The following is an 18216-nucleotide window of genomic DNA, read 5'->3' on the forward strand; positions in this document are numbered from 1 at the left end:
TAACTTTAACCAATACCGAATGGGGCGTAACAGCAAGGCCTAACGAATTAGAAGCAAGCTTGTGAACGTCCAAACAGCAAAGGAAATTTTTCTTAACGTTGAATATACTCGTATATCAAATGCTTTATATTACTAAGTGAACACAACGTTAGCGCGATCTAAAATACAAGTCACGCCATCTAGTTCGCAAACATGTAAACTATTTTGTAACAATCTTACTTTAAAGTATAAAGTATAAGTTGGCTCCGTCGCTGCCTTCCTGGGCTGCGGCGACGATGCCGCCGCAGGCTCAGTCCTGGCTGGCCTAGCTGCCCTCTTCTTCTTTCTCCTCTTTTTATTCGGCTTCCGAAGAGGTTGGCCCCTGGCCATCGGCTGGTTTGCTGGTGGCGCCAGAGTTGCTGGGGTCGCTAGCTTAGCTCGCCCCTCTGTGGTTTTCTTTATCGTAGACGGCCGTTTCGGTTGATGGTCGACTACTATCGTCGCTCTGGGTTCTACGACGATAGGGCAACCGACCATCTGCCTAGGTGCTACCGGGGGGACAGGCTCTTTATCTCCCTTTGTTTGTGCTCTCGGTCCGTATGGGCGAGGGGCGGGCACGTTGATGCCCCTCCTTCTTGCCTTTTTCATGAAGATCGGGCACCTACGGTCCTTCGCGGTGTGCGCTTTGGCACAGTTTGCGCACGTTGGTGGATCGGAGATCGGTCTCGGACAGTCCCTTCCTAGGTGTTCGCCGGCGCAGCGAACACACCTCTGCTGCATATGGCAATTGGCCGAGGAATGGACAAATGCCTGGCAGCGATGGCATTGAGGTGGGCTCTTCGCGCCCCTCCAAGCCTCGACCAGCAAGCCGGGCATGCACAGGAGCTCAGTTACTCTATATAGGTTTCTAAGTTCCTGCTCCTTCAGGTGCGCCAGCTGGACAAAATAGGTGCACCCATGCCGACTTCTTCCGCCTGGGATCGCCTACACACTCTGTGCAGGGAACCCTAGACTGCGCAGGGCGGCGATCACCTCTTCCGGGGGTGTATCAAGTGGCAGCCCCCTAATGGCAACCTTGGTCGGCAGTTCCGCGGCTGGGCTATAGCAGAACCAGGATATTGTCTTGTCCTGGTTCATAACCTCAGTCAAATGGCGCTGAATCACCCGGAACTCCTCCGCGGATCCGGGCAGGAAGCATACTCCCTTTCCCAGAGGGCGTGCGTTCGCAAGCAAGCGTTCCGCCGTAATCGGCGGGTAGCTTGAACGAGGCGTCGTTCTTGGAGCAGGTACCGGTGCGGGGGCCCGACTCCTGGGCGACGCTGGAGCGGCAGCGGCCGCCGCATAGGAGACCCCTGACGGCCCCGGTTGCGGTGATGTGGGACGGGAGGCTGTCCTCTCCTCGACCGTCGATGGCAGGGCCGCGTAGCTCGTCGAGTCACGCGGCCAGGTGTCTTGCGACCCCCCCTCCACCGGGGAGAGGGATCGCGGCGGTGGTAATTCCCTTGGCCGTCCTTCTTCGCTTGCATCGCCCGCTGAAGGCGATGCCGCGCGCGATGAAGATGCCGAGTCCTGCGGCGATCCATACGGCGGTAATGCGAGGGAGACGTCGGTCTTGGGGCGCTTGTCCTCCCCTTCCAATGACTCCGGAGAAGAGTCCGGTCTCGGGCGCTTGGCTCCTTCCGCGCCTGCTGTAGACTCAGCTACAGTGGCAGCGAAGTCTGCTTCAGCAGCCCGGTGCACGTCCTCTCCTCCGGTTTCTGCATGTACGATGCGTATACGCGGGGCGGTGACGGGGGTGAGGGTGACAGGCACGGTCGAGTTGTCGAAGATGTCTCTTCGAACAACTGACCGCGCGATGCCGGACCTGCCTCGGCCACGCTTGCGTTGGTCTAAGGGGGGAGGGGCTCCCCCCCTTCAGACATGATGGTGGTGTCGGATCAAGACTGCTCTGTAAGATATGCACGGGCACCACGACCTCAGCGCGTGCAACCAAGCCAGGTGAGACCCCTAGGGGAGACCAAGCTAAGCGCCCGCGAGCGGAAGTTCGGTCCGCGCACACCGGTAATTTAATTGTACCGCTGTCCAATACTTTGATCCTGCAGGGTTTTTTTGTACACCAAAAAAGTGCAGGATCCAACTCGTGCGCTTATCTTTTTCTTGAGCAGGCAGACTCCTGGCAACTAACACCGGCCGTTTCCTCAAGCCAACGTCGGAGGACGCGGCGAGTTAAACTAGCACCGGAGGGGGTCGTTGCGGGGAGCGGGGGATGTCCAACAGAAGAGTAGCACGAACTTATATATATATAAGACAATTACTAATTTTTATTGCAAGAGGAGAAATAAAACTTCAATTTGTTGCTCTGTAAACAAAGAAACGACAATAAAAGTTTATTGTTATCGCCTCTCTATTGCACTAATTAAACTTATTACAATTAACTTTATTAATCAAAAAACACCAATTCATGCAAATTCTTCTTTGACAATGACAGCCAGCTTGACGCGACGCGCCGCGGCTAACTGTCGAACTAACGGTGCGCGCGCGTATGCAGATTAAAGAAAGAAATCATTTTCTTTCTTTACATTTCCCTCCTCCAGGGTGAGAATTACTCAGTAGTTCTCATTACAATTGCATCTATTATTCAGCACTATCCTCTAAATCACTTATATTGTCTTCCATTCGAATAAGTTTTGTTATATGGTATAGGCTTGTATCCTTTTTTGTTCTGCCTGTTTTTATTTTGTATATTGTATTCAATATTTTGTCTGTTATTTCAAATGGGCCGATTCTTAAATTATCCAGTTTTTTCCTATTCAATTTATTTCCGTTTTCAATATATACTAGTTCCCCTATGTTGAATTCACTTTGTCTTCTGCCTTTATCAAATAATTTCTTATTATATGTATGTGATCTGATCGTACTTTCTAGTGCTTCTTTTCTATTTTTGATCCAAGTTTGTGTATCTATTGGTTGTCGTAGTTCTTGTGGCAAGATGCTGGTGACTTTTCCTTCTAATAAATATACTGGTGCAAAACCTGTCACTGAGTGCTCGGTTTCATTGTACTTATCTAAACATTCCCTTGCAATTGTTGTCCAGGCTTTCTTTTCCGTTTTTTCATTTATTTTGCACCTCATTTTATTAACCAGCGTTTGGTTCAATCTCTCATTGAGTCCGTTTGAAAACGGACTATCAACTGCAGTAAAGATTAGTTTTACATCATTATCTCTCAAAAATTCTTTGAATTCTTTTGAATTTAATCCTGGATACTGATCTGTAAGTAATATTTCAATTTTTTCTGTCTCAAGAACTTTTTTCACTAACTTAATGAAATCTGTAGCATTTTGTGTTCTTGATGTTAAGATGAACGCAAACCTTGTGAAATGATCAACTAACAAGTGTAGAAATTTCTTTGTTGATCTTTGTCCTCCAAAGCCACCAATGGTATCTATCGACATTATTTGAAATGGTTTTGATGCTGGCCCTAAATGTGACATCAATCCGTATTTATTTTGGCCCCTAGATTTATTCTTTACACAGGTTTCACAATTACTGCATATTTTTTTTATGTTTCTCGTTAGGCTATTTACTGTATAATAAGGACTGATTTTATTTATCATTTGATTAATCCCTAAATGGCACCATTCGGTGTGTATTTCTTTTATTAGCTTTATACTTGATTCTTCAGATAATATAATTTTTTCTCTCTTTCTATTTTTTTTGTATAGTATCCCATTTCTTTCAATTAATTTGTTTTTCATTTTCCCTATTTTTTCGTTTTTCTGTTGGTCGGCCTTTATGTCATCTAATATTATCAAATTTACCATTTTTAAAATTTCTTCGTCATTATCATTGTCTTCCAAAACTGGATTTCTACTGAGACTATCTGCTTCAGTGTTAATTTTACCCGGAATATATTTAATGTTGAAGTCATATTGTGACAAATAAAGTGTCAATTCCCCAAGTTCCTCATCTGTTCTAGCCTTTATGTTAAGGTTTTCTAGTGGTTTATGATCGGAAAAAACTGTAAATTTTCTTCCAATTAACCAGTATTGCCAGTACTTGATGGCTTCTTTAATTGCTAAGCATTCAAGGTATATTGTCTTCTTCTTTTTTTGTGAATCATTGAGTTTCTTTGAAAAGTAACCAACAGGTTTTTCTTTTCCATCTTTTTGAATTTGTTTCAATATTGCACCTATGCCATTCAACGAGGCATCCGTGTAAATCGTAATAGGTAAGTCTTTATCAAATATTTCCAGTACTGGTTGTGAACATAATATATTCTTTATCTCAGAGAAAGATTTTTCGCACTCTTCTGACCATAAAAATTGAACATTTTTCCTCAGTAACTTATGTAGTGGATCTAATATTATTGAACTATTCGGTATATACTCGTGGTAAAAGTTAATCTTCCCTAGAAATTGTCTAATGTTCTTTTGGGTTTTTGGCGTTGGGAATTTTTGTATCGAAATAATATTATCTTTGATTGGTTTTACCGTATTGTTTCCAATAATATGTCCCAAGTATTTTACGGATGTTGCTGCAAAGGTGCATTTTTGAAATTTTAGCCTGAAACCTTCGTCTATTATTGCGATAAGTACTGTCTCTACGTGTTCTATGTGTTTTTCAAATGATTGTGAAAATATTAAGATATCATCAATGAAATTCTCAGTGAAGTCCCTCAAATTATTATTTCTTAATATATTTGATAAAATTCTCTGGAATATTGCTGGCGATGTTTTCAGTCCAAAGGGCAAGCAAGTCCATTGGTAGTGTCCATCTTGTGTGACAAATCCTGTTTTTTGTCGGTCCTCAATGCGTAGTGGTATGGACCAAAATGCGGAATTTATGTCAAGAGTAGTAAAATATTTACAGTTTCTTGCTTTAATTATCAAGTCGCTTATCAATGGAAATGGTTGTGCTTGTGGTATGACTATCTTGTTCAGTTCACGAAAATCAATACAGAGTCTTGATTTTGTATTTTCATCTCTCTTAAATGCCAGAGTAACTGGCGCTGCAAAGGGGCTGTAAGATTCTTCAATTAAGTTATTTTTTAGTAAATTTGCTACTTGCTTTTCTATTTCTATTTTGTTTTCTATTGTGCAACGGTACGGCCTTTTGCAGCAGTATTTGTCCACCAGTAAGTCTATCCGAGCTTCATATTCTTTTACTGTCCCTACATCATATTTATCTCTGGCAAATACAATATTATATTTATCTATTAAACTTTGTATTTGAATCCATTTGCTGTTTTCCAAGAGCTGTAGGTTTGTCACGAATTCATTTTTATTCACATGCTCATTAAAGTTGATTTTAGTTGTTTCTATCTCTTCAAATTTTTTCATGGTATCTATCTATCTTTGTCTTTTGCAATATATTTAGATCTTCATCTTGAGTTAATCTGAATTTTTTTATCATATCTAGTCCTATAATGAAATCTTCAAAATCAACCTTGTCTATAATGAAAACATCAACACATTCTTCTATATCAAAAATTTTTACTTTTACATTTATTAGTCCTTTTGTGTATGTCACACCATTGACCGTTTTTAATAATATCCTATTTGTATCATCTGAATTATTTTGTATTCGAACTAATCTTTTGTTTATTAGAGAGACTTGGGAACCCGAATCATATGTTCCGTTCACTTGTATTTTGTCTCCTAATAACATATTTATTTTTATCAATGGTTTGATTACTCGTTTTTTGTCTCTTCGCTTAGATTTACTTCTAATACAGAATTACTTCCAATAAATTTGATCTCTTTTCCTTCTTTTTTAAACCAACATGACTGTTCTGGGTGGTACCGAGTACCTTTATTTAAGTCCTGACAAATTTTGCATGGCTTTTTCCCTCCAATGTATTTCTTACTATACTCTTTCTCTTCTCTCTTTTTTATAAAGCTTTTATTAATTACCAAACTTTCACACTTACTTATTTCATGAAGTAATCTCGTTGAGGTTTCACACTTTTCTGGATCATTCTGTTTCTAATAGATTCAGGTAAACCAGCTGCTATAAGTGTCACCATGCTTTTCCCACCAATATTCTCGTCCATATCTAATAATAGCTTTTCTTTTCTTATGGCGTATTCCATTAGTGATCCTTCTTTATATTTGTAAAATATGGCATACATTCCCGTATTCCATCCTCTATCAGCAAATGAATCTAAAAATTTACCTTTCCACTCGGACCATCCAGCCTCTATTTTCAAAGTTTTCAATGTTGCTGAATGCCAGTCTGCACATGATTTGTCTAAGAACAATCTTAATATTTCTATATTCGTTGTATCTTTCTTAATATCAAATCTATTGCATTCATTCTCAAATGTTTCTATCCATTGTTTTGCATTTGAGAATTTACATACAAATTTCTCAATCATAAATCTTTCTGATATATTTTTTAGATTTAGTTGACCGTCATTTTTCTGCGTGGATGCAATGACGTCCGTTTCTTTTATTTCTTTTAGATATGTCATTAAACATTAAATTATTATCTTTTTTTTTTTTTTTATATATTCGCCGGGAGGGCAAATGACTCTACTCCACCTGTTGGTAAGTGGTAGTAGAGTCCAAACGCGACGACGGCCAGTACAGACGGGAAAAACGTTCTGCACTAGCCGCCTTCGCCTTGCCGGCCCGCAAGATGCCTCTTCACGCCTCGTTTGAAGGAACCCGGGTTGTAAGAGGAGGGGAACACGTGAGCTGGTAAGGAATTCCATTTTTTGGAAGTGCGACAAAGAAAGGAGTTGCCAAATTTCTTTGTTCGCGATGGAATTGATGTCACAGTTAGGCGGTGACATCGAGAACCAGCTCGCGTGGACTTAAGAAGGAAGGGGGAAGCAGGAATTAGAGAGAATAATTCCTCAGAGCACTCGCCGTGATACAGTCGATAGAAAGCGCTCAGTGCTGCTATCTCACGACGCAATTGTAAAGGTTCAAGGGTGTTTGTGACCTTTACGTCGCCAATAATGCGTACGGCACGTCGCTGCAACCGGTCCAAGGCCTCAAGTAGGTACTTAGCGGAGCCATCCCAAAGGTGCGAGCAATATTCCACGCAAGACCGTACCTGTGTTTTGTACAGCAGGCACAGTTGTTGTGGCGTGAAAAAGCGCCGCACCTTGTTCAGAACTCCGAGTTTCCGTGAAGCTGTTTTTATAACAGCCTCGATGTAATCCCTTGGACTAAGGTCGCAGCGAACGTCAATCCCCAGCATGGCGATTTTTCTTTGCATCACCAGCGGAGTACCACAGAGGGAGGGAAGAGGGGAAAATGTTGACTTTTTCGCCGTGAGAGCGCATACCTGTGTTTTCTTGGCATTAAACTCAACAAGATTATCAGAGCCCCATTTGGCGATGAGATCTAACGTCCTATCGAGTTCAATGACAAGATTCTTCCGCCTCTCCTCAATTTCCGCTCGCCCAGCCACTGCGCGTCCGTGGTATCCACCATGCACTGTACTATCGTCTGCATAGCAATGTATGTTCCCAAGAGAGAGCATATCATTGATATGCAAAAGAAAGAGTGTGGGAGATAGCACAGATCCCTGGGGGACCCCAGCATTCACTACATAGAATTGTGAAGCGCAACCATCAACTAAAACACGAAGGCTACGCTTGTGTAGGAAGCTGGCAATCCAGGTGCATAGCTGAGCAGGCAGACCATATGCCGGCAGCTTGGAGAGAAGACTTCTGTGCCAGACCCTGTCGAAAGCCTTGGAGATATCGAGGCTGACAACCAACGATTCTCCATGCTTGTCGATAGCTTCACCCCAGAGGTGCGTTACGTACGCTAGAAGATCACCTGTGGACCGTTTTGGTCGAAACCCGTATTGACGATCATTAATTAAAGAGTGATCTTCTAGGTAATGGATCAGTTGGTTGTTTAAAATCCGTTCCATCACCTTACAAAGTACTGAGGTGATAGCTATTGGCCGATAATTTGCCGGGTCAGACCGATCCCCTTTTTTGGGAACCGCTTGCACATTAGCTCTTCTCCAAGCCTCCGGCACACTTCCCGAAGAGAGAGAAAGTTGGAACAGGCGCGTTAACACAGGAGACAGCTCCGCTGCGCACTTCTTCAGCACTATGGCTGGTATTCCATCGGGACCGCTAGCTTTCCGTACATCAAGTGACTGCAGCTCCGCACGCACATCACGTTGCCTGATTTTGATGTCAGGCATCGTATGGCCACATGCAGGTATTGTAGGTGGCAGTGCACTACAATCATCGATGACGGAATTGTCGGCAAAGAGTTTAGCCAGGAGATCAGCTTGCTCTTGCGGACTGTGAGCTAGCGATCCGTCCGGATTTCTGAGCGGTGGCAGCGAAGGTTGGCAGAAATTGTTTTGCACAGACTTGGTCAGACGCCAGAAGCTACGGGAGCCCCTAGGATATCTTCATCCAAATAAATTTTTACCATTTCATCGGTGCAGGTAATCCATATTGTTCTCTCTTGACCTCTTTGATTTAAACTTTTTTTCACTCTTTTATAGGTTTCTGTCTTAGTTAGTGCTGTGTGGCGACTCGCATATGTATCAGCGTCTGGCAGTATGTACTTTTTGTTGTCGTCTGTTGTAATTGAGGTTATGGCGATCACACTCGTCTTACTGTCGGTTTGTGATGCGTCATATCTAAATGCAAACTGCAATCTATGTGCCATTCTAAACAAGTATTGTCGTTTTATAAGACAATTACTAATTTTTATTGCAAGAGGAGAAATAAAACTTCAATTTGTTGCTCTGTAAACAAAGAAACGACAATAAAAGTTTATTGTTATCACCTCTCGATTGCACTAATTAAACTTATTACAATTAACTTTATTAATCAAAAAACACCAATTCATGCAAATTCTTCTTTGACAATGACAGCCAGCTTGACGCGACGCGCCGCGGCTAATTGTCGAACTAACGGTGCGCGCGCGTATGCAGATTAAAGAAAGAAATCATTTTCTTTCTTTACATATATAACTATTCCATTCGGTCGAATATATTAGATTTATTCGATTCGATATGAATGAAATATATTATAAATATAAGTTGAGGGGCGTCCTTTACCTCGTGAGCTCTTACTGTCGCCGACCATCTGCTCCGATGCGGGCATCGGTGAAGAGGATGACGACGATCTGGAGACACGATAGGACGACAACACCCTTATACATCGTAAAACCAATCAGGACAAACAGCCACTGGGTCACAATGACCCTGGCCCTTTGGGCCAAAACATAGTGACACGACGGATGAACCGTCGGGGAGGAGCAGCCCGGGTAGGGGGGGCAACCCCGAGGCCAATACCCAGACTGGCCTAGGCCAGTCAGGAGGACCATTGATGACCATTGATGACTTTAAAGTATGGTTCCATAATATACTTTATTGTAATATTCCTATGATTATTATAGTGACACTTGGATAAAAAAATGTCGATACCTAAAAATGACGATGATAGCTTGATACAATTTGAGAAACTAAATTCGTGTTAGTACTCGTGTGCTGCCTAATTGCAACTTCTGTTTTTTTGCAAACAAGAAATACATCTAGAAATGAATAAAACAGTCCACCTAAGTTTTTACATCCATAAGTTTATTTAGACAAAAAGGCTATCTTTAGCTACTAAACTATAAACAAATGCGTCGCACTTCATAGTTATTACTAAATGGCGTATCACGTTTCCAGCTATATATCCCACGATTCAGTCGACATATTCGGAGCAACATTCCGATTCATTGAGTTCCAACGATAATATGCCACAGTTTTCTTGAATATTTATATCTTTCAAGTTATTACTGGAATTGAAGATTTCTATTTCATTTTCTGCGCGAAATCCTATTAAAGTTAAGATCAGGTTGGAGATTATTTTTCCACTTAAATTGAAATATTTCCAATGGTATAGCACTACCTGTAAACTTAACTCAGCTCAAAATGCATTAGTTTTTTGTTATAAGCGGCCTTTAGCACTTCATTAGGATTATTATTGTGACAAATAAAAAATTGTGAAAAATAGTTCTATATTATCTTGGCTAAATTTGTAATTTAGAGGAAACGAAAGGTTACCAGATTTAACCTGAGTCTTGAATAAATATGTCAAGCTTTCAATGCTGACTAAAAGTCCAATCACACTCAAGGTTTATTTTCCGAGGTGTAGATCACTTTCATATATTTTTTTCTTTTATTAGTTTTTTGTCGGATATTAACACTTAGCTTTTACTAAATATAGCAATATTTGTCCAAGTGTAGTTGAAACAAGTGTATGTAATTAACACAAATTTGTATTTTTGTAAAACAGAAAGAGTAACTACAGTTTCTTGACGGTTTTTCTCGGTAGAATCCACATTCGAGACCGCTTGACGATTCAAAAGTACTTGTAAAGGTCTATTTCAATAAAAAATATTTTGATTTTTATAAGCGTCTAAAAAAACGGCACATTTCGGAGAATGTGCTCAGGAATTACACGAACTGATTCCTCCCGCCCCCTTTTACTATCGAACGGCCAGGCAAACGCGACCAAAGCGCCATAGGTACACAGTGGAAATTCCTCGCCTACGTGCGAAGCGCTTTGAATCTACATTCATGCTTTGCCTGTATTTCCTGATAGGTACAATGTTGGTGTCTTCAAATCTTAAGTAAACAGGTTTCTTATAGGCAAGCGTGCTTCATCTTAGACCGTATCGATGCTTAACATCAGGCATGTCAACGGTCAAACGCTGGCCTATTAATTGTTAAAAAAAAAAAACATAAATCGATAGCTCGAGCCACTTCAGCCACACTCTTCGACTCAACAGCTGCGTAGCTAATTTCTCCTTCATTATTTCATTTGTGAATGCTATGTGACAGTAAGATACTCTGTTGTCAAGATGTTATTCTTTTCTTACAGCAAATTCTTACAAAAAATTTAATTTTTCGTCCTAGTGCTGTAAGTGATACTAATAAAGGTCTTGTTTTGTTCTCTTTTTTGCCAAGCCTTCTCACAAATCTATTTCGAATTGCTCAATGGAGATTTTCATTTTATTTTTAATACAGCGTATTAATGTATTTTGTAATTTTTCGTATTCCTGCTCGGTCTCTTCTACTCCATAGAATATTAGATTGATGTTCATTGTTTCCTGAGAACTATGTTATATTCGCTGTTGTTGAACGTTATTGCACTGGTTTTAACACTTATATTAAGTAAATGATCACTTTGTATATTTTTTAATAGAAAAATACTACGGAGCTGAAGTGTACACGGGCACAGCAGCGCCTTCCCTCAACTTACTACTATTCCTCAATATTATAATAATAATAATAAAGCCTTTATTTCCCATAACACTACATGATAATATATATATGTATATTTTTATTATTTCTTTGCGGTATGGGCCCCTCCGCGGGTGAAGGCCTCCTCCAGCTTCTTCCAACTTTCCTTATGAACTGCTATCTTCCGCCAGTCGTTCCCTGCTATTTCCGCGAGGTCATCAGCCCATCTTCTCCTCGGTTTGCCTACTGTTGTTCGAAGTTTTTCCCGCTTATTTGCGGTTGGTTTAGGGTGAAAGTTATTCTTATTAGCCTATAATCAGTGCGGAATTTAACATTGTTGAGAACTTCATACTTCTGGACTTGTTTTGGGACATTTGTCATGATGTAGTCGATATCGTTCATGACTGTTTCGTCTGGAAATTTCCAAGTCCATCTTCTACTGGGTCTTATTTTAAAGTAATTGTTGATTATAATCAATTTATATTCCAATGCATAATTTTTGAATTGATTTCTTTCATTTCTTCGGCCCAAGCTATAATTTCCCGTGCTAAGTTTTTCATTTTCTCTAAGTCTAACTATTGTCGCATAAAAGTCCCCTAATACGAGGACCTTTTCATTTGCTGTCGCATTGGCACTTTCTAGATCGTAATATTTTTTTTGTATATCAGCCTCCCTGGATCCTACTGTTGGTGCATAAGCCTGGATTATAGAAATGTTTGATTTTCCAAAGTTCATTTGTAGTAATGCTACTCTCTCAGAAATCCCAGTAAAATTTATGATATTGAATTTCTTTGCCTTTTTTATAAGAAAACCGACTCCATATAGGCCTTTTGTCTCTTCCATGTAGCAAAAAATGTAGCTTGAATATTTATATATATGGCATCCCATTCTCCTAACTTCAGAAAGGCCTAATATATCACAACTTATATTTTCTAGTGCATTTGTGAGTTCTAAGTATCGTTCCGTTGTTGCTAGGGATCTGAGGTTCCGATTTTTAAAAGACTCTTATATTCTTTGTTTCGGGTTACATGGTTTTGCTAGATGGTTGTGGTCGTATTCTTCCACGGTGACCAGCTGGCTTCGAAGATGAAAAAAGGAGGGAAACTTTTTCGGTGGATATTGGAAGAACGAGGCATTGAACAAAAACGACGCTACAAAACGAGATATTCTATTTTGCACGTGGATGAGAAGAAGAGAGTTGAGAGTTGCGGTAGCTCGTTCGAGTAATATTAAACAATTTAAGTATTTATTAATATGTTAGTTTGATGATATTTCATTATTTATATAAAGTCACTACGTAAATTAATTACGCAATAGAAGAAAGGAATTACTACTATACTATTACTATTCATCAATATTTAATTTAAATATATGTTGTTAAGGTCCATTATTAGTTATATTAGGTTAGTTTAGGTTAATAAGTGAGGTGAGGTGCAGGTCAACGTGGTGCAGCCTGGGCAACGGGGTCGACAAGCAATCCGACGTTTTCTCGGAGTGCCTGTCGACCGCAGCTAAAATTGACGCGACGGTAGAGCCACGGGCCGTTCCGGGTACTTTTCTGATTAGCAGAGTGGACTTTTTTGTTCTTGTTTTATTCTGTTTGGTTTTTGTTTTTATTGGCGAGCATCCCGATTTTGGGGTCACGCGGCGGATTCGGAGATTTCAGTAGTAGGAGTCTTTTTGGGCTGCAGGAGAAAAGAGGTGGGAGTGGCGGGTTCGCTCAGTTTCGTGTTGTGGACATGTCTCGCAGCCTGTGGTGGGACCGAGAGCCTTGCCTTAACCGGCTGGGCCGAGAGAAGACAACCTCAGTAAAAAACTTTAGGCTTAGATCCCGTGATACCACCCGACCTCACGGTGTATATAGGGTTACCAAGGTACAGAAGGCACTGCCTTGGTAGACTGCTTATTTCCCCTATACTCGTGGGAAGAAATATGGAACACAACAAATCAACCTTTAATAACAAACTTGGCGAACAAATGGTTTCTGATGACATGGTGGTGGTTGCCGGCGCCCCGATGGCGCGCGCTGAAGCCAAAAACCTTGGCGCGAAGAAGGACTTAGCGAAAAGAACGGCGAAAAGTGGAGAAGCGGCCTCGTTCTGGGGAGAGCTGCTCGGGCTCTGAGAGCGACGCGCAGTAGAGCGAAGGATCGGAGTTGACCATCAGCGGATGGCTGAAACCACTCAACCACCACCAACCATTCCCACTCCCACTCCCCACCACCACCAATTGTTTTGTTACTTATCTATCATAAATTTCATTTCCTAAATGTTTATGGTTTTGTAGGTTTGTGATAGTAATCTTTTAATTTTAAATGTAAATGCATTAATGATTCACATATATGCTCTTCTAGTAGAGTTGAATCATATATGCGTGAACTTCATCAAAATATTGAGCAAGTATGGCTATTAGGTAGGTGTTTATAATAGTAAAAAGATCTAATCTAAAGAGTTTACTTGTCTCTAACTAAATTTTAAACTAATAATCCAGGTGACTCTGGATATCCGCAACGCCCTTGGCGTATGACAACTATCAATGCAGTTCAAGGTTCTAGGGAAGACCGATACACTCAAATGCATATGCAAGCCCGTAACTGTATTGAGCGCTGTTTTGGATTACTCAAAGCACGGTGGAGATGTTTGCTTAGAGACAGGGTTCTGCCTTATCATCCTCATGTAAATAGCAACATTACAATGGCATGTTGTGTGTTACATAATATAGCTTTGCAAGCTAGCTTGCCACCACCACAACCACTTCCTACTGCACATGATAATGGGGATGATATAATCATGCAAGAACCTGCACCCATATCCCATCCCAAGAAGTAATCCAAGGAAGAGCCATACTGAGTTGTTTATTGAATAAGATATAGTAAGATTATTTTAAGCTTTAATAAGATTTTACTTTACATTTCCTAATTATAAATTGAACTTTTTATGTACTGTATATTTAATTTATCTTATATAAATATTAATATTGATTGTATTTTGAATGTAATATACTGTAATAAAACAGATTTATTATTACAGCCAAATTTATTATTATTTTTATTAAAACACTAACATATAAAAATTTGGTGGTTGTGTGCACGGTAGGTAAGAACAAAGGTAAAAAAATGACGAAGGTAAAATAGTGTATATTAAATATATTTTACACTACTTCTTATATTAGAAAGGCGGACTGTTACATTATATATGAAGCTGACTGTATATAAATATTGCTTTCAGTTCTTAGATTTAAAGTAAAAACAAAAAGATCAATTATACTAATTAAAAGAAATAAAATGATAAGGTAAAACAAAAATAAAAAATACCTGATATTGTAGGCAATTTGAAATGTCCATAGCCCACAGCTGAGACCACTATTACTACATTAGACATTTTATGGAATGTCTGTTGAAGGTAGTGATGATACTCTCAACTGTGGTAAAATTTCTAGCAATTTGTCTACAGTATTAGCTAAACGACTTAAAATTTGATTATGGTTTCCTTCTTGAAATAGAATTTCTTCTCGATTCCAATCGTAGCCTTTCCAGCTCCCTCTGATGGTTATTTCTTTCCCGGTCTACCTCTAATTACAGCCGGCGATTCTCAACAGCCACAAACTCGCTTGTAGCTCGTTCGAAGGGTGTTTGAACCCGGCCTGTGCGTGCTCGAAGCAGACCGCGGCGTGGATGTGGTGGGCGACGGGCTTGCCCGATGTAGCCGTCATTGCGGAGCCCCCCGTGACGCGGTCGCGGTAGGCGACGTCGCTGACGGTAGCATGGAGGATGTGGCAGTGAAGAAGGGGCAGTAAATGCTGATGTTGTTGCTGAAAATAAATAATTATATGTTAAATTAATTTTCTTTGGGCAACACATTGTATTTTTTTTTTAAATGGTACCTTGTATAGAATAAGAAGGAATAAAATCCAAAATAATTTCATCTGTGGCAGGTATTTGTGATAGACAGACTGTACGTTCAGAATCTCTGGTCAGGGATGGTAGAGAGTTTAGGTCTGATGGTGGAGCCCGAAAAATATGAAGAACATGAATGCACTTGTTTATAGAAGAAAATGCACTAATAAGCAAAGATCACAAGCAAAAAAATAAACTAGCATCAAAGCCTCTCTCTTTAATTCCAGCTTGACCAATAACAGCAGTCAAACCCATTATGCCCAACACCCTCTCTTCTGAAGCAGTGAGAGATTGTCTGCTGCTTGGACCACCACCAGCACCAGAAACCTCACCACGTATTGCCAAAGCTTTTTTTTAGGCTTAGTTTTCCAGACTGCCCAAAACTAGACATTATTTGTTAATTTTTGTCATGAAAGTAAGCTGATAAAATGAATGAATAATAGAAAACCATAAAATAATATATTTACAGTGGTTTTTGTTAAAATCTTACTTTTTTCCATTTGTCTCTTGGTTTTACTACTCCTCCACCTGGAGTTTAACAATTCTTCTAATTCCCGCCACAGTCGGTCAGCTTTAAGACTTTTGTAAACATATATTTTTTGCGTTGTGTGTTTTAACTCTTCCAGACTGGCCTCTATCTTGGATAGCGTCTCTCTGAGGTTATTATATTATGCGCCCTCTTCCGGTGTATTTGGTGACGGAGATCTGGGCCTTTAGTCTGACCTCCAAACCCTTCTGCACCTCTGGGATCTCTTTGATGGCTCTGAAGGGCTCCACGGTCTCGTAGCCGAGCTAGCTCCGAACCGCCTGAGATTTCTCACAGCCTCGCTGACGTCTTTGCGGGTCTCCTGTACCTTTTCCACCAAAGTTGTTGTGACAACCAGAATGTTGTTAATTGGTTTATTGTGGGCACTCTCGATTTGTACAATTAATACTTTTAATACTATTTCCCTTGCGAGTCGAGAGTGCTCTTGCTCCAGGTTGTACTTGTGGCGGTTTCTTGAATCCGAGAGGGACGATACTGTCTCATGATTATTTATTTATATAGTCAAACATATCATAACAAAATACGGATAGGTACAACGAAATATTTTTTTTCAATTACCTTGAAATAAATGGTGTTTATTATATAATAGTCTTTTTAGTCGATTTTTATTCTTTTCTGTATCTTTTTTAGCTATGCAATGCAATCTTGTAAGGATGGGAATAGCTTACTACAGTATAAAGTAAAACACTACTGATCTTTAAAGTTGACGATTTATTAGGCTTACTTGACAGCAGGTACAATTATTATTGAACTGATTGAAAAGGCGCCCACGAATGTAAAACACACTTTTCGTCTAACTTTAACCAATACTGAATGTGGTGTAACAGTAAGACCTAACGAATTAGAAGCAAGCTTGTGAACATCCAAACAGGATAGGAAATTTTCCTTAACATTCAATATATATCAAACGCTGTATATTACTAAGTGAACACAATATTTTCTTATAAAAGGCTTATAGCTGCACTGCGTTAGGATTATTATTGTGACCTCCATGACTTCGTAAGGGGCCAAAAATAGTTCTATATTATCTTGGCTAAATTTGCAATTTAGAGGAAACGAAAGGTTACCAGATTCAATCAGTCTTGAATAAATATTTCAAGCTTTCATTCAATGCATACTAAAAGTCCAATCACACTCACGGTATCACGGTATATTTTCCGAAGTGTAGAGATCCAGAGTAAACTGGTTTCTTATAGGCAAGCGTGCTACATTTTAGACAACATCAGGCAAGTCAACGGTCAAACGCTGGCCTATTAATTGTAAAAAAAAAGATTGTCTGTGTGTGTGTATGTAGACCACTTTCGTATATTTTTTTCTTCTATTAGTTTTTTGTCGGATTTTAACACTTAACTTTTACTAAATATAGCAATGTTTGTCCAAGTGCAGTTGAAACAAGTGTATGTAATTATTATATTAGATAAATACGTAAGCGATCATACGATCGCGCGCCTCGCTCATTCGCCACCGCTGCCCTCCTACCACGGCAGCTAGCGACCGGCGGCACGACGCGCGGGGAGAATTAGTCAGATCTCGATCTCGACGCGCACTGCTTTGTTTTTTTATTTACGCTTTCACCCGCTTACGCCTTACTTACTTTGGTTGCTTGTTATCTGTTTGTTTGCTTGTGCTGTGCTATTGACTATTTCTTCTGTTTATGTGGACTTTTATTGTGCTGTGCTGTACTTATAAGTGTGAACAATAAACTTTTCACTGTTCGTTGTTTTTTTTGTTGTAGGGAGCACCGCCTGGATTGACCGTCTTTTCCATACACTCGTGGGAATTATATGAAAAAAAATTTGAAAAAGCCGCGAAAGAGGAATCTGCGGACCGTCCCGAAAACCGCTGTGGTCGCAGTCACTGTCCAAAACGAGAAGAACGAAATACGCCATACGCTATACTATACGCATAAAGAACGGCATACGCCGAGGTCATGACAGCAGCCAAGAGCAGAATCAAATTGTGTGACATCGGTATATCGCTAGGCGTCGTCGTCTAGCTCCGTGCTTGTTCACGATGACTCGCGGGCACGGTCACGAAATATCAAACATACGGTACAGTACAGTAATAGCCTGTTAATGTCCCACTGCTGGGCTATGCCCTCCTCTGCCTTTTGAGGAGAAGGTTTGGAGCTTATTCCACTACGCTGCTCCAATGCGGGTTGGTAGAATACACGGGTGGCATAATTTCAATGAAATTAGTAATTTTTATTACTATTCAAATACATTTTATATTTTGTGCTGTACTTAACTCACATTTGCACAAAAACATTATGCCTCTATGTAATGTACTCTTAAGTGTGTATCCTTTATTGTAGATCCTTAATAAATACAAACATATATGTAATACACATTTCTTTTGTTTTTTGATACTATATATTTAACTAGCTATCCTACAGGTAAAGGATAATTACATACACTGGATGTAATTGATACAAATTTGTATTAAAAAAAAAAAGAGAGTAACTACTGAGTTTCTTGCCGGTTCTTCTTGGTAAAATCCACATTCGAAACCACTTGAATACTCAAAAGTACTTGTAAGAGTCTATTAGGCTCGAGTCGAGCCACATTTCGA

The 18216-nt window shown here is 40.1% G+C and overlaps 1 protein-coding gene across 1 annotated transcript; it reads right to left on the reverse strand.

Moving 5' to 3' along the window:
* Window positions 1-2384: 2384 nt before the first annotated feature.
* Window positions 2385-8934, reverse strand: LOC126779621 (uncharacterized). The gene is made up of 2 exons (XM_050503770.1): window positions 8448-8934; window positions 2385-3284 (listed from the first exon to the last, which is right to left on the reverse strand). Exons 1-2 carry the CDS (start codon window positions 8632-8634, stop codon window positions 2614-2616), a joined length of 858 nt encoding a protein of 285 aa, XP_050359727.1. The 5' UTR covers window positions 8635-8934; the 3' UTR covers window positions 2385-2613.
* Window positions 8935-18216: the final 9282 nt, after the last annotated feature.

Source organism: Nymphalis io, chromosome 29 (assembly GCF_905147045.1).
Source record: "Nymphalis io chromosome 29, ilAglIoxx1.1, whole genome shotgun sequence".
NCBI lineage: Eukaryota > Metazoa > Arthropoda > Insecta > Lepidoptera > Nymphalidae > Nymphalis > Nymphalis io.

Excerpts from the sequence above, each read along its gene's own strand:
- LOC126779621 (XM_050503770.1), bottom strand. The coding sequence starts at position 8,634 with ATGGCACATAGATTGCAGTTTGCATTTAGATATGACGCATCACAAACC. Across the intron at positions 3,285-8,447 it reads CTATAAAAGAGTGAAAAAAA|TTCTTGAGACAGAAAAAATT; the intron begins GTTTAAATCAAA and ends TAGTGAAAAAAG.